Genomic DNA, 16,968 nt, shown 5'->3' with positions numbered 1-16,968 from the left:
TGTACGATGCTAGAGCTTATACCATTTATCGATTTTTTTCATTATGGCTATTTTTTGTAGGTCAAGGGTGGAACAATGGTTTTTCCGTTTCATATCATTTAATCTAGTTGCGTGATATTTTAGCAATGATTGCTTCATAATTATGTTGAAATTATCGACGAGCTCTATTCAAACGGTTCAAGGAAAAGGAAAATAGACGGGATTTTATAAACCTCGCCTGGATTTACTCCGTCATCAGGATTGACCCCTACATTTGCCCTTTTACAGTTTGTTTCAGCTCAGCATTTTGCCGTTTCGTCGATTTTACTACCCCCTTCATTTTCACCCCTTCCCCGAGAGTGTTACGACTCGTTGATGCCAGGTAGGGGGTAGCCCGCCTAACGTTGGCTACTTTTCCCTCGATAAACTGGCAATTGACACAGTCACGATAACGTTAATTTTGATTAACTCGGGAAATTTTCTTTAATCTTTATTACCATAAACCCCATTAATCATAAAAATTCATAAACGCTTGTTAATTTATGTTAATTTATGGGGAAAAATATATACCGAGGATAATTCTAAGCCTCAAGGTCTTGGGAGTCTGAAACCGCCCAATTTGGGCTATAGTTGAGATTTTTCATCTTTTGGGCGGAATAGTCCAAAATTTTTCTCGCTTCTTCTCAAGTTCCGGTCGGTCCTTCCATGTTGAATTTTGCGAGGATTTTCGTTCTTTCGGCCTAGAGTCGGTCTTTTTACGGGAAAATATACTGTCGGTTTTTATCAATGTGATGTACTCGTTTTTATATGAATTTATTAACCAACCTAGTTGTCTTTAAAAGCTAGGCTTTCCAGACGTTCTAGTTTATTAGGTAAGTGCAATTTCCAAGTCGCCGATCCACCACCGCTCTAACAAAGAATAAGGCCTACCGCTACACTCGTTGTTAATCTCTTCAGCTAAGCCTAACGTGAAAATAGGCCTAAATGATGTTTGACCTAGCCTAGGCTATTTTTGGTTTGATCACTACCTATCGTTACTCGTACAGCGGCATTTTTTTTTTCCTTTCGTCTTTCAATTCACGAAGCCGCCTACGATCGTGAAATATTATTGTACTATTTTATAGTGAGTTTTAAACGTTTCTAAAACAACTAATTAAGCTTAATTAGGGACTTAATTAGGAATGTATAGGTAGGAAAGAAACTTTTCTTTGTTAGAGGTGTGTCCTAAGTGGTTTACAACATTACATGATGTACTCCGAATTTCCCAATAAATTAAATACCTAGGCTAAAGGTACACATTCATAATTTATCAATATCATGGGTAAAAAAAACGAAGCCCATTTTATGTTTGAAATTATCTGTTATCCAAATATGGCTTATGAAGTATACTAAGGTGTTCAAAATGCATAGTAATGACCAGCAGAGTGGTAATTTGCATTCCACAGAAGAAGTAGGCATAGTTTCAGAGCTTTAACCATGCTAAGGAGGATAAGACATTAACCATACCCCCATAATAAGTTGATACCTTTTCCTAGAGATATGCATATGTATTTAATTGTTTAAAGCCTATTATTACCTCATCTTTTCAAAGTTTACTTATTATCTCCTTAACTAAGTAAAAAATTGTGGCAATTTAACTTGAAAATGTAGAAAACATTAATCTTCATTATATTTTGTATATAATATTAGGCTTAGGTAATGAAGATTAGTAAAAATTTGTAAAGAAAGAACGCTAATTTAAAACTTCAAAAAAGTCTGAAATTGGTCTTGACCCACATTCTCAGAATCCCAAAACGTAGTTTTTTTAAGTTTTGGGATAGTTTTGGCATAATACCAAAAAACAGTTGCTTTCTAAAGCTTAGATTTTACTTAAAAATAATTTCTTAAGGTAGCAATCATGGGTGTTTTTTCATTTATAAATTCATTTGAGAAATGCTTTATACGCTTCTATAAAATTATTGCTGGCAACCAAGGCCTAACTGTCTTCTTGTCGGTGTGGTTTTTTGTTCCCTTCAGGTTTATACTCATGTTACAACAGTGGCTGTTTAGTCCAAGAACAAATTTAGTAAATATATGACGATGGTTTTTGCCTAATTTGACAATGTAGGATTGAAATACATAATATTCTAACTCATTCAATATAAATAAATTTGAGAGGAAACAAAGGAAAAACTACTAGTTTCTTTGTAGTCTCGAAGACATAGTTAATGTAAATTTCACAGGTAAAATACCTTAGTTAGTTTGTCAAGTTTTGTGAGACTCTAATCTTTTGTTGTTTACTAATTAATTAAACTACCAAAATATCAATTTCTCACAAAACTCTGTCTACCCTCGAAGTTCCAAAACGCCCTACAGATATTTAAGGTACCCTGAATTGTTACAGATTTTTACAAATAGCATCTTAATGTGTGACGAGAATAATATACTAAATGTTCATGGTTTTAGACGCTCAAATGGCCAAATCGGAGAGTAAGTTTCTTTTTAATGGTTAGGAAAGAATTTCCTTCCTTAACCACTTTTATATATATTCACTCGGTAATGTTAGTTTTCCTTAAATCTAGAATAGAAAATTAGTTTTACATCTTCTTAGAAAAGAAAAAAAAAAAAAAAATAGAACCAATCTGTTTTTAAAATACGCTAATATTTTCATTCTAGAATTAATGGAATAATTTTCTCAACTATGCTATTTCTATTTTCCATCATTCGTCTCTATCCAACGTGATTGTTTCCTCTATTTATGCTTTCCTTAAATGACAAGTCTTATCTAAAGTTAAAAAGAAATAAATGAAATAAAATTATTTTGATTCACTTATACAGTATGATATCAACCCTTTTTGTGTTCATGACTCATCTGAGACAGTTTGCCACGCGTCAGGGAAAAGTCAGGGAATTTTAAAAGTTTCAGTAAAGTCAGGGAATTTGACTTTAGTGGGTAAAATTTCTGGGGATAAGTCTTTATTGAAAGAGTAATCAAAGTTTCTCCTCATCCTCTCTTAACACAGAAAACTCTAGAACAATCCAGTATACATTAGATTATTACTCCTTGTTCATTTAATTATTAGCACTTAAAACGTGCTGTAAACTTTTACACTTCAGGCCTAATAAGGTCAGGGAAAAATCTCCGAGAAAGGTCTGGGAAAAAATCTCCGAGAAAGGTCAGGGGAAAAAATCTCCGAGAAAGGTCAGGGGAAAAAATCTCCGAGAAAGGTCAGGGGAAAAAATCTCCGAGAAAGGTCAGGGGAAAAAATCTCCGAGAAAGGTCAGGGGAAAAAATCTCCGAGAAAGGTCAGGGGAAAAAATCTCCGAGAAAGGTCAGGGGAAAAAATCTCCGAGAAAGGTCAGGGGAAAAAATCTCCGAGAAAGGTCAGGGGAAAAAATCTCCGAGAAAGGTCAGGGGAAAAAATCTCCGAGAAAGGTCAGGGGAAAAAATCTCCGAGAAAGGTCAGGGGAAAAAATCTCCGAGAAAGGTCTGGGGAAAAATCTCCGAGAAAGGTCTGGGGAAAAATCTCCGAGAAAGGTCTGGGGAAAAATCTCCGAGAAAGGTCTGGGGAAAAATCTCCGAGAAAGGTCTGGGGAAAAATCTCCGAGAAAGGTCTGGGGAAAAATCTCCGAGAAAGGTCTGGGAAAAATCTCTGAAAATGGTCTGGGGAGAAAATCTCTGAAAATGGTCTGGGGAGAAAATCTCTGAAAATGGTCTGGGGAGAAAATCTCTGAAAATGGTCTGGGGAGAAAATCTCTGAAAATGGTCTGGGGAGAAAATCTCTGAAAATGGTCTGGGGAGAAAATCTCTGAAAATGGTCTGGGGAGAAAATCTCTGAAAATGGTCTGGGGAGAAAATCTCTGAAAATGGTCTGGGGAGAAAATCTCTGAAAATGGTCTGGGGAGAAAATCTCTGAAAATGGTCTGGGGAGAAAATCTCTGAAAATGGTCAGGGGAGAAATCTCTGAAAATGGTCAGGGGAGAAAAATCTCTGAAAATGGTCAGGGGAGAAAAATCTCTGAAAATGGTCAGGGGAGAAAAATCTCTGAAAATGGTCAGGGGAGAAAAATCTCTGAAAATGGTCAGGGGAGAAAAATCTCTGAAAAAGGTCAGGGGATTTGGTTCTGTAAATTCCGTGGCAACACTGTGAGATTAATTCCCAGAAAAGTCGGGAAAACATTTAAATAAGACTTGTCTCTTAAACCGTATATGCCATTTTGCATTTGTCCCATGGTAACTATTAGTCTGTTAACGCGTATTGTTCGTTAGTTCCGAGCATTGTAGTTCAAACTGGTTGTACTGGTAACGATCTGAGGAGTAACGGTAGTCTCGAGATGGAGGGACCCCATCGTCAACTAAGTCGTCCGTCGCGTTTAGCGAAACAAGAAGAGATTGAGATTGAGGAAGACTGTAATTTCGCCACCTCTCCTCCGACTATTCATATTGAAGATGATGGCAGCTGTAAAGACGACGAGGATGGAGCCACGGCTTCATTTCAATCAGAGTCGTCGGCTCTTTGTAGACAAGATTCTTTGAGTACACCCGGTGATACTGGAACTATTTCACCCGATGGCATTCGGAAAGCTGAATTATTGAACTCCAGGGTGAGTTGATTGGTTACATTATGTTTTTTGGGGGGTTCTTTTTAAGCTTTCAAAGTGTAAGCTTATCGTAGTTTTATTGTATGAAAGAAAAACCAACCAATATCCATTGCCGGGTTCGGTAGCTAGATTATTCTCAGCTTCCATAATTTTATTTGTACAAAGTAACTATGACTGATTAAGGGAGTTCCTAGGTAGGTCGTGATACAAGTAGCGAGTTACAAAAATGCTCGCGATATTCTCCAAAATAGGCATTAACTTAATGATATTTGGAATGTTAGATTGGTAGAAATACGAATACTATCCGAATTACAATTACCTAGGATCAGTAGATAATTGTATGAAATTGCATGACGACTGGGAAATTATATAGGGGACGTTTTCCTAATGTTGTACATAATCGCCTTATGATTTTTTTTTTGTTTGTGTGAATATGTTTTTGTCCATGTACAATTTGTACTGTACATATCATTCAATCAAATCTATGAAATTTCTTTTTCTCTACTTCATCACTTTTCTCTCTCTCTCTATCTTGAAAAACTGTCTTATTATGGGGATCTACTATCTTTACTCGTAAAACACAAAATAAACAACGACAATAAACATCTATTATGAAATAAAACAAACAAAACCCCAACGAAAAACAAAAACAAAAATAAAAAAAAAATATGTTGTTGTGTTATCTTAACGCTATGAAAATCTGTGTGTCAGTCTGGCCAGAGGCTCAAGCTACTCGTTCGTAGTCAGGCTGTTCACGATGATACTTCACCACCTCCTCCGGAACCAGAGACTTTAACCACAAATACAAACACCTTGACAGTCACGAATGTCTCGAGCCTTTCACTGCAGGTGTGTTTTTTTTTTTTTTTTAGTTCAGAAGAAACAACATTTTTTCAACAACAAAATATTAATTTAAGTCCTTTAATTGGATTCTAATGCAACTCTTTGCCTATTTTGATCACCTAATTTATGTCTATCAAGACTAGTTCTGTTCAGCTCCTAGATCCTCTTTTTCATCCTTTTAAGCATGAATCCATGATCTTATAACGTTTAACCTCTTTCTCTCTTGAAATATTTTCTTTCTCTGCGATTAACTTAACTAAAACCAAAGTATAAATTAGCGTAGCTTATTCCTGATCAGCGCCACCTACCCATAGCGGCGACTTTGAGAACTACTATAAGCGGCAAGCCAACCAGATGTCGCTAAAATCTGGTGACGTCATTTTTGGTAAGACCCCGAGAGTGCCCGTCAGCGACGTCACTAGATTTTAGCGACTTCTGATTGGCTTGCCGATTACAGTAGTTCTCAAAGTCGCCGCTATGGGTTGGTGGCGCTGATCAGGAATAAGGCTAATTGCAGCATGAAATTTTTACGCTAGGTTTAGTTTTTATGACGTACTTAAGATCTGTTTAAAAATTATTTTGAATTTTCATTTCGAATAATAGTTTTTGCAATGTAGGCCTATAGTTTTTTTCATTTTGTGAAATTATTTTTACGAAGTTACGAAATTGTTTTCGTACTCAATTAAGAAGGTTTTATCAAACTTAGTTAAGTGCTTGCCTAAAGTGTAGGCCAAATTAAATGCTGGGATATATATAGGGCCACATCTTGGGCAAGTTAGGAAAGTGTACTTTAAAACGCGTACGTGAAGACAGACCATGAAAGAATGGCGTGGTTTATTATTTTCGTGACAGAATTGCGCAGAAATTAAAGATAAGCAATGAGATTTGATCAAGAAAACATTTAGTTAATTTGTTAGTGATAATGTACAACGTGTAGGGGAAAGTTTTATAGACGTTCAGGGTGGAGGTTATTTGGTCTATAATCTTATTAGAAGAAAACGGTTGCGTCTTGCTAAGGGTGTCTTGATTTCGATGTGATGAAAGTTAAAAGAAACCACCTATTATCTCCAAACACTTTTTTTTATGTTTGTTCGTTTGTTTGGGAGGGTATTTGAAAAGATAAGCAGCTTCAATATGAAAAAATGTAGTTACGAAAGATTAGTTTAAATTTTGGTCAAAAAATGGGCCCGCACAATATAATTATTATAAGTATTCATTATCGCACATTGAATACAATTTGCTTGTACCGTCACCGAGTTTTAAAGGTTACTTTACGTTACACGTATGGGATTATTTTAGCGTATCAATGTGTTGTTATCTTAGTAATGGCCCCTGTCCCTTTTTCATATGGCTTCATACAACAAAAGCTTTTGGCTTGTGACAAATATTCTCATAGGCTTTACTAATAGAAGCTGCTTACCTATTTAAAATAACCCATTTCGGTCTCTTTTTTTATGGCCATAAATTGGTTTTGACCTCTGCGTAATTTATTCTTGACCAAAGTCGATGGTCGAATTATTTTACTTACAAACCAGTCTGCATACGTTTAAAATTTTTTGCAGCCATGCTTGTTTATACTAAAATTAATTTGTTTAGCATGATTTCATGCACTTAAGTTGATAATTTAGTAAGATTTACCGTACGTTAAGGCGTGACTCGATTGTAACGTTACGTTACGTTACACTTTTTCGTAGTCACACAGTCAAGCCAAAGGTTCGAATAGACTATTAATAGGCAAACAAGGCAGCTCTCAAGGAACTGGTAGTATAGAAGGATCATCACCTAGTCTTTCCAGAGGTGTGTGTTTTAAGAGTCTTAACGGGAAAAGACGCGAAACGTAGCTAATTTTGGTTGCGTTTTATTCAGATTCTAGTACAGAAACTTATACAGATTCGACAGGAGTTGATTTACAACAATTTATCGTTGATACTCTACACAAAAGTCAAAAAGACCGTATGATGCTCTTTAAAATTGAGCAGGATCTTGTGACGCTTGTCAAAGACAATAAGTACGGTTATAATTAATAAACCTTCGATAATTGCGTCATAGCCTTATTCCTGATCAGCGCCACCTACCCATAGCGGCGACTTTGAGAACTACTGTAAGCGGCAAGCCAATCAGATGTCGCTAAAATCTGGTGACGTCACTGACTGGCACTCTCGGGTCTTACCAAAAATGACGTCACCAGATTTTAGCGATATCTTATTGGCTTGCCGCTTACAGTAGTTCTCAAAGTCGCCGCTATGGGTAGATGGCGCTGATCAGGAATAAGGCTAATTGCGTCGTATTAATCTCGGAAGTGAATCCCTCATCCTTTATTTTAGGACTCAGACATTCAGGTTTTCGCCAATGAGTTCTTATAACCGAATGCTAGTCCATAGAGTCGCTGCTTTCTTTGGGTTGGAGCACAATGTCGATAAAAACGGAACTTCTGTGATAGTTAACAAGACTAAGAATACTAGGATGTAAGTAGTACATCCTTATGGACATCCCAAAGCGATATATTCTATCAGAATATTACAAAAGTCTTGGCCAAACTTAAAAATACTAAAAAAATCAGTTTGTGTTGTTGTTTTATTACCTATCGTGCAGACCGGATATAAGGTTTCAAGACCAGATACGACGAGGCGAATTAGTTCCTGATGAGCCAAAGAAACTCATTCTTAAGAGAGACAGTGCTTCATTTGAAGAGGGCAAAGAGGTTCGAAATATATTGTTTCTTTTTACTTACAAACATTTTTTTATTTTATTTTACTATAGTGTACAAATAGATTAGTAATTACTTATACACCCCAATTACTATGCAAAGCTGTGTTCTAGTTTTAAAGTCTCCTCTTACTTAGGCATATTATTGATGATTGACTTGTAATTTTCTCGCATTATTTCAAAGCACATTATTACTTGCAACTTACTTTCTATCTTAGAACACAAAAATATCTGTCCGTTTTGTAGTTTGCGGTCGTTACGTACACACACAACTAAAACACAGCTTAAAAGATTTTTTAGAGTTTTGCGTTTCAATTACGATAAAACAGAAGAGGTAGCTAGTTGTTCATTTTATTCGAACAGTCTAGAATTTTTGGTGTGTTTTTGTATCCCCTTTGTGGTTAAGGTATTTAACAAATATTAATTTGGGTATATTTTTTTTTTTTTTTTTTCAAAAAGATAAAGGTACCTACGGTTATTTTTTTCTGTGAAATTGTTTGATCTACGTTACCTTACTGTATAACCACAATCTTTTTGAGCTCCATTCCAATTTCTGTCTTTCGTTTTTCTTTTGGGTCCAATAACCAGTATTTTAACTAATTAGCCTTATTCCTGATCAGCGCCATCTGCCCATAGCGGTGACTTTGAGAACTACTGTAAGCGGCAAGCCAATCAGATGTCGCTAAAATCTGGTGACGTCATTTTTGGTAAGACCCGAGAGTGCCAGTCAGTGAAGTCACCAGATTTTAGCGACATCTGATTGGCTTGCCGCTTACAGTAGTTCTCAAAGTCACCGCTATGGGTAGGTGGCGCTGATCAGGAATAAGGCTAATTCTGAGTGTATTTAAATTAAAATTAACGAGGGGTTTAAATAGTTACGTTTATAACAGTTTTAGTTACTTGATGGTTATGGTATCTTAACTGTCAACTCTTAATATCCAATGTAATCTTTCAATCTTTTTTATTACACACTTAACCCAAACCCTTTCAGGGTTCATACAAACCTTGAAAACTCGGGGAACTTGGAAATCTGTTTTCCAAAAGTTGTATGAACCCTGCCTTTTTACTATGCAATCTTTATATAAAGTTCTATTTATAATTTAATATCTGTTTTTTACGAACTGGTTAATTGGCGTCTTGACTCTAAACAATCTTTTACCAAAACCAAAAAAAAAACAAAAAAAAAAGAAAAATTGAATTCTTTGTGACAAAGCTTTGTGTTTTGTTTCGGCGTTTGAATTCCGCCGTCATACTTTCTCTCTCTCTCTCTCGATAATTTGTGATACGCCCTTAATCGATCCCCGTTGCCCTCAGAAGAGTCCCGAGCGACAGTCCTCAATGGACAGCAAACGAAGCAAATCTTTTGAGGAACGTGAGGAGGAGTACGAGAAAGCGCGGGCCAGAATCTTTAATCAGGATGTAAGGGGATAAAACACTTTTCAATAACTGCAAAACAAAAATCTGTACATGTTTTTCCAAAAAATGATATTCTCTACCCCCCCCCCCCCTTTTTGTACTTTTATTTTTTCGATCATTCATTTTTTCTTGACCGATAATTTCTTTAACGTTTCAATTTCTCTTAACCTGAAGTTTTACTCCCCTTTCACACATTCTCCTCACCCTTTTATATATATATATTTTTTTTTTTTTCGATATTTGTGTGGCGGGAATGGTTGATTGGGTCTCTCCTTCCAAAATTAACAACTTAATCAGAATAATTACCATTAACAATATGAACAAAAACGGAACAAAAAGAAAAAGATTAACTTCCATGTACATTTTAGTTTATTTTTATTTTTATTTTATTTATATACAAAATTGTCATACCCGTTTTTTCCCTTGATTCTATTTTTCAGAGTCTTGACATGTTATTGGTAAGTTCAGAGTTATTTTTACCCAGCAACTTTTATTTTTTTATTTAATTTGTCCCCGCCTCGTTTAATATAAGATAATTTGCTATAAATAATACAGTAATGGAAGGTACATTACAATGTTTTATTATTAAATTAATGCTGGAGTGGAAATACAGTTAACGAACAAACTAGCCTTAATTTTTTTTTTCTATTACCACCTTCCATGGGTACTTTTCTTTAACGCAGTTTGCTTCTTAAAACGTGTGTTTTTTTTTTACAATCCCAAAGCTTAACGTTAATTGCTTGAAACTGACAATATTTACCCTTCACAATCCCAAAGAATTGAAATTGACTCTTGGTACTTTTAATTTACTGCCATTGTACGTGTCATGGGTTTTAACACGAATTAATGGTGCTTTACATTTAGAATTCAGGGTTCGTACACGACCTGGAATACCTGGAAAAGTCAGGGAAATTGAAAATGGGCCTAAAAGGTCAGGGAAAAGTCAGGGAAATTGAAAATGGGCCTAAAAAGTCAGGGAAATGTCAGGGAAAAATATATTGGTGGGAAATTGATAGTCTAGATAACAGTATAAGGGTGACCAAAAAAGTGTTGTCTGAGACTTGAGCAGAACCCCAAATTCGCGGAGCTCGCTTCGCTCGCTCTGGTTATTTATGATTTACTTATGGTTAAATTTAAACGAATTAATTGGCTTATCTTTATAACAATGACAACTCGAGTGAATTTAGATTGGTTTTCATATATTTACGCCTTGTAAGTTATTGCATATGGTCAGGGAAATTTGTGGAATTTAGTCAGGGAAAACCTGGAAAAGTCAGGGAATTTCATTCCAAAAATTTTGTACGAACCCTGTAGATAGATAAGTGTCCAAGTACCATTTTAAGCATGTCTTAGCACCGAGGAACTAACTGTTAAACATTTCCCCGCCCTTTCCACCTTTAAAAAAAAAAGAAGTGGTCTTTACTCACTTAGCAACGCATTCAGATACATTTTGTTGCCCATTCATTGCACAACACCCGCTTAGGAGTTAGTTTTTTCCAACTTTATTTTGGTGTTTTTCTTTTGTTGGTCTCTCAGGAGGGGTACGCGGAGTCCCCTTACAGTCGGAGCCAAGATGAAACGTTGAGTAGCAGGCGTAGTAGTCAGGATGATTTACGTTGGGTTGGTGAACCCAGGCCTTGGAGTAGTACTGATTCTGATAGTTCCGGACGTAAAGCCGGAAGTTTTGATTGCGAGGGTGGAGGTTCGAAGCTTGCTCATAAGGAAAAACAGGGGCAAAGCAAATCAGATTCTGAAGGTGCTAAAGAAAGCCTTATGCCGAATTATGGTGCAAAACCAACTGTCACTAAAGCCAGTAGCTTTGGGGGAATTTCCCTTCTAGTATCAACGTCTTCTACAAAACCAACGTCACGATTGACGAAATCTGGTTAGAATCGTGTTTTTTCCTCTATATAAATAGAGAGATTCTTTTTTACTAAACTAAACCCTGACTCTCAGAATCTCTGAATGCAACCTCCAACGTAACTATGGTTACAAACGTCCCTAGTACAGCAGCGAGCTCAATAGGGCCTAGTGGCTCGTCTTCTTTACCTAGTCCTACCAAGACTGCTGTTACTAAAGTGGAAACTCCAAGCGAGAGTACCTCGCAAAAACCAGAAGGAAATATAGTTCCCACATCCGAAAATACTTCCGCTAATGCCCCATTGTCCCCGAGGCCAATAAAGGCAACTTCTCCTCAAGTACGCCTTTTATTGACGTGACGTTGTTGTTTTAATCGCGACTTCAATCATTAACGTTCTAGTGTATTCAGATTTCTAGTCAAACAGCTAAATGGGACTCTAATACTAAAGAAAAGGAACCAGCTCCTAAAAAACTTGATCGTCAATGGTCTGGAGAGCACAAACACCCAGGATCTACAAACTCTAATCGTAAGTTGGGGCAGAAGTTCAGCTTGGTGGTGTATTTCCTCCTGGGTTACTGGAACTTTGCGCATAGTTTTCTAGTCATAATAAACGCGATCCGTTGTTGTTTTTTCTTTTCAGCCGCGCCATATTATGGTTCAGAGAAAATGAGCAATAACATGAGCCAGAATTACGCCAATGCTCAGTCCGTGGCTTCTCATCATAGTCACCACATCCACGTTCTGTCAAATAGTGGCCAGACGTCTCATTCGCCTCATATGAATACCCCAAGTCCAGTGGTTCCTCAAATGCCACCGCCACAGCAGTCTCACTCTCCGGCCTACCCTCCGGCCAACCAGACTGTCCTTTATATTCCCTATCCCGGAGTGTTGAATCACCAGCAGCAGCAGCAACAGAATTCTCTCGGTTTACCGCCTCCACCCCATACTCCTCACCCTATGACTCCGATTATGGCTGGACCCGGTGGAGGACAAGAAGCGCGACATCTGGGGCAAGATGGTAATGTGGTGGATTTGACTAATCAGATGGCTACAATGAGCTTTGGACCCGGACCGGGACACGGTGGTTCTGGCGTGCCAAATCATAATGGACCTGGAAATCACTCTCAGCAAGGGAATAGCTTAGCCATTGAATATGCTAAAACGACATCAGCGTCTTCCGCCACAACACAGTCTTATTTCGTGCCTTCTGATAAGGGACAAGGATTTTCGGGTCATCAACCTTCTACTCAAGTAAGCCTTCTTTATATATACTATAGTACATTTTGCCAAGTCCATAGTGCAGCCTTCTTCGCCAGTTATAATCTTCTGAGGCGTTCGGTGTAACGAGTGGTTTGTCTTTTCAGCTTTATTATGTACAGCACTTCCCCCCTCCAGTTAACATGCGATACATTTGTCCAACTCCAACAGTTCCGCCAATTAAAGGGGCTGATGGAATGAATGATTGTGGTCCACCACAAAGCCCATCTCCGCATTTATCAGGTAAATCATTCATCATTGTAAATCATGTAGCTGGGAAAACAAACACGAATGGCATTGTGGGTTATCTGATTTTGTAGGCCAGCAACTTCTTCCAGCGGGTTATCAAATAGTTACGTTTTCTCAGAACTCGGACAATCTCGGATATTCCACCGCGCCTTACAACTACCTTTATGTTAATCCAGGCACTACTACACCGTCAAATAATTTAGCCCCTCCTCCACCGGGCGCCAACTCCAACCCAAATTCCTTACCAATTTATCCTTATGGCAACACAATTCACTTATACGGTAGCGCTTCCGGCGGTAATTCCTTGGTAGGTCCTCAGAACTCTAGTCAATTAGCTCCTCCCCAAGGCGGTGCTCAGTTCGGTCATCATCCTCCCGGGCCTGTACCCGTTTGTGTATTGCCTAATGGAACCAATAATAGCGCCATTCACGGTCCGCCACCAAGCGTGGCGCTGGGTGGGAGCCATCATTTTGGAGGACCCGTACCTTTTCGACCTCAAACTCCTCCAACGCAAAATGCCAACTCAATGGGCGGCGGGGCCTTAGGGCACGGCCCCAGAGGACCTATGCAGAATGCAAACAATCAATCCCAACTGACAACGCCTTACGTTGGTTACGCCTTCTTTACGCCACCTATGCATCATCAAAATCACCACCCGCAAAACGTCAGTTCAGCCGGGGCTCATCACGTTAACACGCTGACCCAGAGCCATATTGGTCAGCCCAATCCAGCCCCTCATCAGCGTGGTCCTGGTTCTTCCGCGTCTCTTCAAAGCTCCACCGTTCATCAGCCTTTTATGACTGCCTTTCAAGTTTTGAGACCGGCTGGAATACCCATGAGCAATGTTGTTCGGAATTCTACTCCCCCTCCGCCCCCACCTTCGCATCCCAACGTGAACCAACAGAATATCATTCCAATTCAACTCCCAACGCCACCGCCGCCGCCGCCTCAACAGCAACCTCCGAATCACGGTAAAGGAAGTGGACAATATCAGTATCCCATGAACAAGATGGGGGGAGAACAGCAGAACCAGCCACATCAACATCATCACCATCACCATCCAGATGCTAATCATTACAAAGGTAATCACTTGGCAAATTTTACAGTCATTAGAATGGCAGTCCTGTATGAATTCTCTGGTTTTATACAAGGTGGTAATAATAATCCCAAGATGAATCGAATGAGTGGACCACTTCATGTTGGTCCAACTCAGTTTAGAATGACTGGACCAGTTTATCGTGGCAGACCATTATCTCTCATGCAGGGTGAGAATGTCGGCCTCCCCAATACTGGTTTTAATATTTATTTATTTATTTAACGTTTTGAATTACTATTCGCGTCATAGATGTGAGACTTGTAGGTCACCCATTGCAACAGCAACTAAACCCTTTGCTTTTCCCACCGCAACATCAACCAAGAGGCAGGTTTCCTCCCCCACAAATGAATACCCCTTTTGGTCAACCTAATTTCATGGGTAGAGGACCTAAGTCGCGGAAACAAAGAGCTAGGTGGATAACTCCTTTACCGGGACAAAACACTAGTGCCGGAAGCAACTCCAAGGGTCATTCTAACATTCTGAATCCTGATGATATTTATACCAAAGGTAGGCGATCACTCGGCGTCTTTATCAGTGGTGTGCGAGTCCCGTTTTTTCGGTTTCGAGCCGAGTCCGAGTATCGAAACTAATTTCTTATCGAGTATCGAGCCGAGTCTCAAAAATACTTTTGAGTATCGAGTATTTAGATAGGTCAAATTTTGGTTCTTTCGAGTCTCAATTATCGAGTCTCAAATATTGACTTGTCGAGTAGCAATTTTGTAAATTTCTTAAAAATAACGAAGATGTTCAATTATCTAATAACTAACTAGTTCAAAAAGATTGCTCGTGATCAATTAAACATTGAACAATTGATTTTCAAAATAAATGATCATGAACTCATTGTCTGCTATAGTTGTAAGCCTCGGACTCGAGTATTTGTCAAGAGTATTTAAGATGTTAAAAAGCTACTCGAATCTGTCTCGAGTATCTCAATGTGTTGTTATCGAGTATCGAGTCGAGTACTCAGCTCGATACTCGAACCGAGTACTCGCACACCCCTGGTCTTTATCCGTCTTATAGAAAATCTAAGGTCATAAGTTTGACCTTGTTGTTGGCTATCCTGATTTTTAAAAGCGAAGCGCGCCTAACCTAATTACTAGATAATCTTTGTTGTAATTAAAGGTAATCAAATGTTCCTGGTGGAAGGCATTCCTGACAATATGAAACGCGTTGATTTGGAGAGATATCTTGAACCGGTAACCAATCTTGGGGCCAAGGTACAACTATACAGTATGGATGGCAATAATGGGGGTGGTGGTGGTATCAATGGAAACTTGCCGGCGGAATTTACCGTTAACTTATCAAAGTTTCAAGTTTACGCCGTATTTGATAATGAAACCGCGGCTCAAACTGCACTGTTAAACGTAAAAACACCCAAATTCCAACTTAGGTTGCCGCCAACAATTACTACGTCTTCTAATTCTTCTCAGCACCAACAACCACCGCCCCCACCACCTAATTATCACCACCGTCAACAACACGCGATGGTTCAAACGCACCCTCGCGCTGGCGGCGGCGGTGGTAACGGCGGTGCGGGTGGTCCTCCTATACACCCCCTTCCATCTCATCATCACCATCACCACCACCATAATAATCGTTACCACCAACAACATCACAAAGAGGGACCTCAAACGGGCGGCAACAAAAGTATTAGTTAAAGTTTACTCCACCATATTTGGCTTAAAAAACAAAAAAAAAAAACAAAAAAGAATTGACTATTTTTATAATAACTGAAAGAAGAAGAAGAAGAGAAAACAAACAAACAAACAAAAACAAAAGAATATTCTGCGTATAAATAATTGAATAATTTCCCTCCCTCGGTCTCGGTCTCTTATTTAGATCTCGATAAAAAAATCAACAACAACGGAAAAATGCCTATTTCCTAAAATTTAGGCAATAGTCAACGGAATTTATTTCTTAATTTGTTTATACTTAGAAACTAAACAAACAAACATGGTTCCGCCCCCCTTCCCTTTCCCTCCCCCCCCCTTATTTAAAAAAAAAACTCCCCCTTCCCTTCCTACCATCCATGTTACGTTCACTAAGATGGAAAAAAAAAAAAATAGTTAATATAGAGCTGGGTTTACGTTATTACGTTTTTTAATTGAAATTTTGCGCAGGTAACTACCGCCCCCTCCCGGGAAATAAAGTACTCTGACTTCACCCGTTGCCTTTTGAAATATAAAAAAAGTAAAGAAGGGTAAGGTAAGGAAAGAATTTAATTAATTAACCCCCTTTGGTTTAAAAAAAAAAAAAAAAAAACAAGAAAAGTCACCGCTAATGAATGAACGAACGAAGGAACGAACCAATGAGTTGGTATAAAAAACGTAATAGGCCTAATTATCAATTCATTCAGAGTGTGAAGATGTTAAGTTCAAATTGAATCTTTTACACACCTATTTTTTCTTTCTTTCTTTCTTTTTTTTTTTTAATTTAAGAAAGGAAAAAGATAAGATTGATTACTAATTGATATTTTTTTTCTGAGATATTTTGTCCCCCGGAGGGGATGAAATTTATAAGTTCAGATTGTTGTTAAATTCCTTATTATAATATACAAAAAAAAGAACGAAGACGAAAAAGAAACCTTAGTGATTTTAAAAAAAAAGACAAATATTAAATTTTTTCCCAAAAAAGCGAAGAAAAGACAAACAAAAAATAAATAAATAATAATAAGGACTCGTGGGTATGTTGAGTGATAATAAAAAAAAAAGTCAGTAGAAAAAAGGAAAAACAAGCGTAAAATTAAAGGGCCTGGAGTGGAAACATTTTTTTCACTGATCTTTTTCTCTTTTTTGATATGGCCAAAAATCCCCCCGTTTTGTTGTGGTGTTTTTGTCAGGTTATAAAAATCAATGACGTTAGAATAATAAAAAAATGTTACATTAAATTATGCTAATTTATTACAGTTTATTCATTGGGTGTTGAAGGGCTGTAAGTCCCGTGCGTACTGTGAAATTGTTTAGCCACCATCCCCATCGGCC

At 38.0% G+C, this 16,968-nt stretch overlaps 1 protein-coding gene across 11 annotated transcripts; it reads left to right on the top strand.

Moving 5' to 3' along the window:
• Positions 1-664: 664 nt before the first annotated feature.
• enc (R3H domain containing protein encore) lies at positions 665-16,874 on the top strand. Of its 11 annotated transcripts, none has more exons than XM_089870032.1 (20): positions 665-851; positions 1,996-2,201; positions 2,363-2,448; positions 4,228-4,562; positions 5,271-5,408; positions 7,097-7,199; positions 7,269-7,410; positions 7,727-7,867; positions 7,995-8,103; positions 9,426-9,527; positions 9,965-9,982; positions 11,061-11,409; positions 11,481-11,722; positions 11,785-11,911; positions 12,026-12,636; positions 12,750-12,885; positions 12,963-13,973; positions 14,043-14,156; positions 14,237-14,494; positions 15,110-16,874. In XM_089870032.1, exons 3-20 carry the CDS (start codon positions 2,409-2,411, stop codon positions 15,643-15,645), a joined length of 4,512 nt encoding a protein of 1,503 aa, XP_089726158.1. In that variant the 5' UTR covers positions 665-851; positions 1,996-2,201; positions 2,363-2,408; the 3' UTR covers positions 15,646-16,874. The 11 variants fall into 11 exon arrangements, with proteins under 11 accessions (XP_089726158.1, XP_089726155.1, XP_089726157.1 ...); XM_089870029.1 differs by having other exon boundaries at positions 9,965-9,984; positions 11,054-11,409; XM_089870031.1 differs by having other exon boundaries at positions 9,423-9,527.
• Positions 16,875-16,968: the final 94 nt, after the last annotated feature.

Source organism: Phalangium opilio, unplaced genomic scaffold (assembly GCF_054372755.1).
Source record: "Phalangium opilio isolate 3A_F unplaced genomic scaffold, DU_Popi_V2 ptg000031l_1, whole genome shotgun sequence".
Classification (NCBI taxonomy): domain Eukaryota; kingdom Metazoa; phylum Arthropoda; class Arachnida; order Opiliones; family Phalangiidae; genus Phalangium; species Phalangium opilio.
The sequence above is the reverse complement of the archived record's forward strand: the minus strand, read 5'-3'. Positions and strand labels throughout refer to the sequence as shown.

Excerpts from the sequence above, each read along its gene's own strand:
- enc (XM_089870028.1), top strand. The coding sequence starts at position 2,409 with ATGTTCATGGTTTTAGACGCTCAAATGGCCAAATCGGAGA. Across the intron at positions 11,912-12,025 it reads AGGATCTACAAACTCTAATC|CCGCGCCATATTATGGTTCA; the intron begins GTAAGTTGGGGC and ends TTTTCTTTTCAG. Across the intron at positions 13,974-14,042 it reads AGATGCTAATCATTACAAAG|GTGGTAATAATAATCCCAAG; the intron begins GTAATCACTTGG and ends GTTTTATACAAG.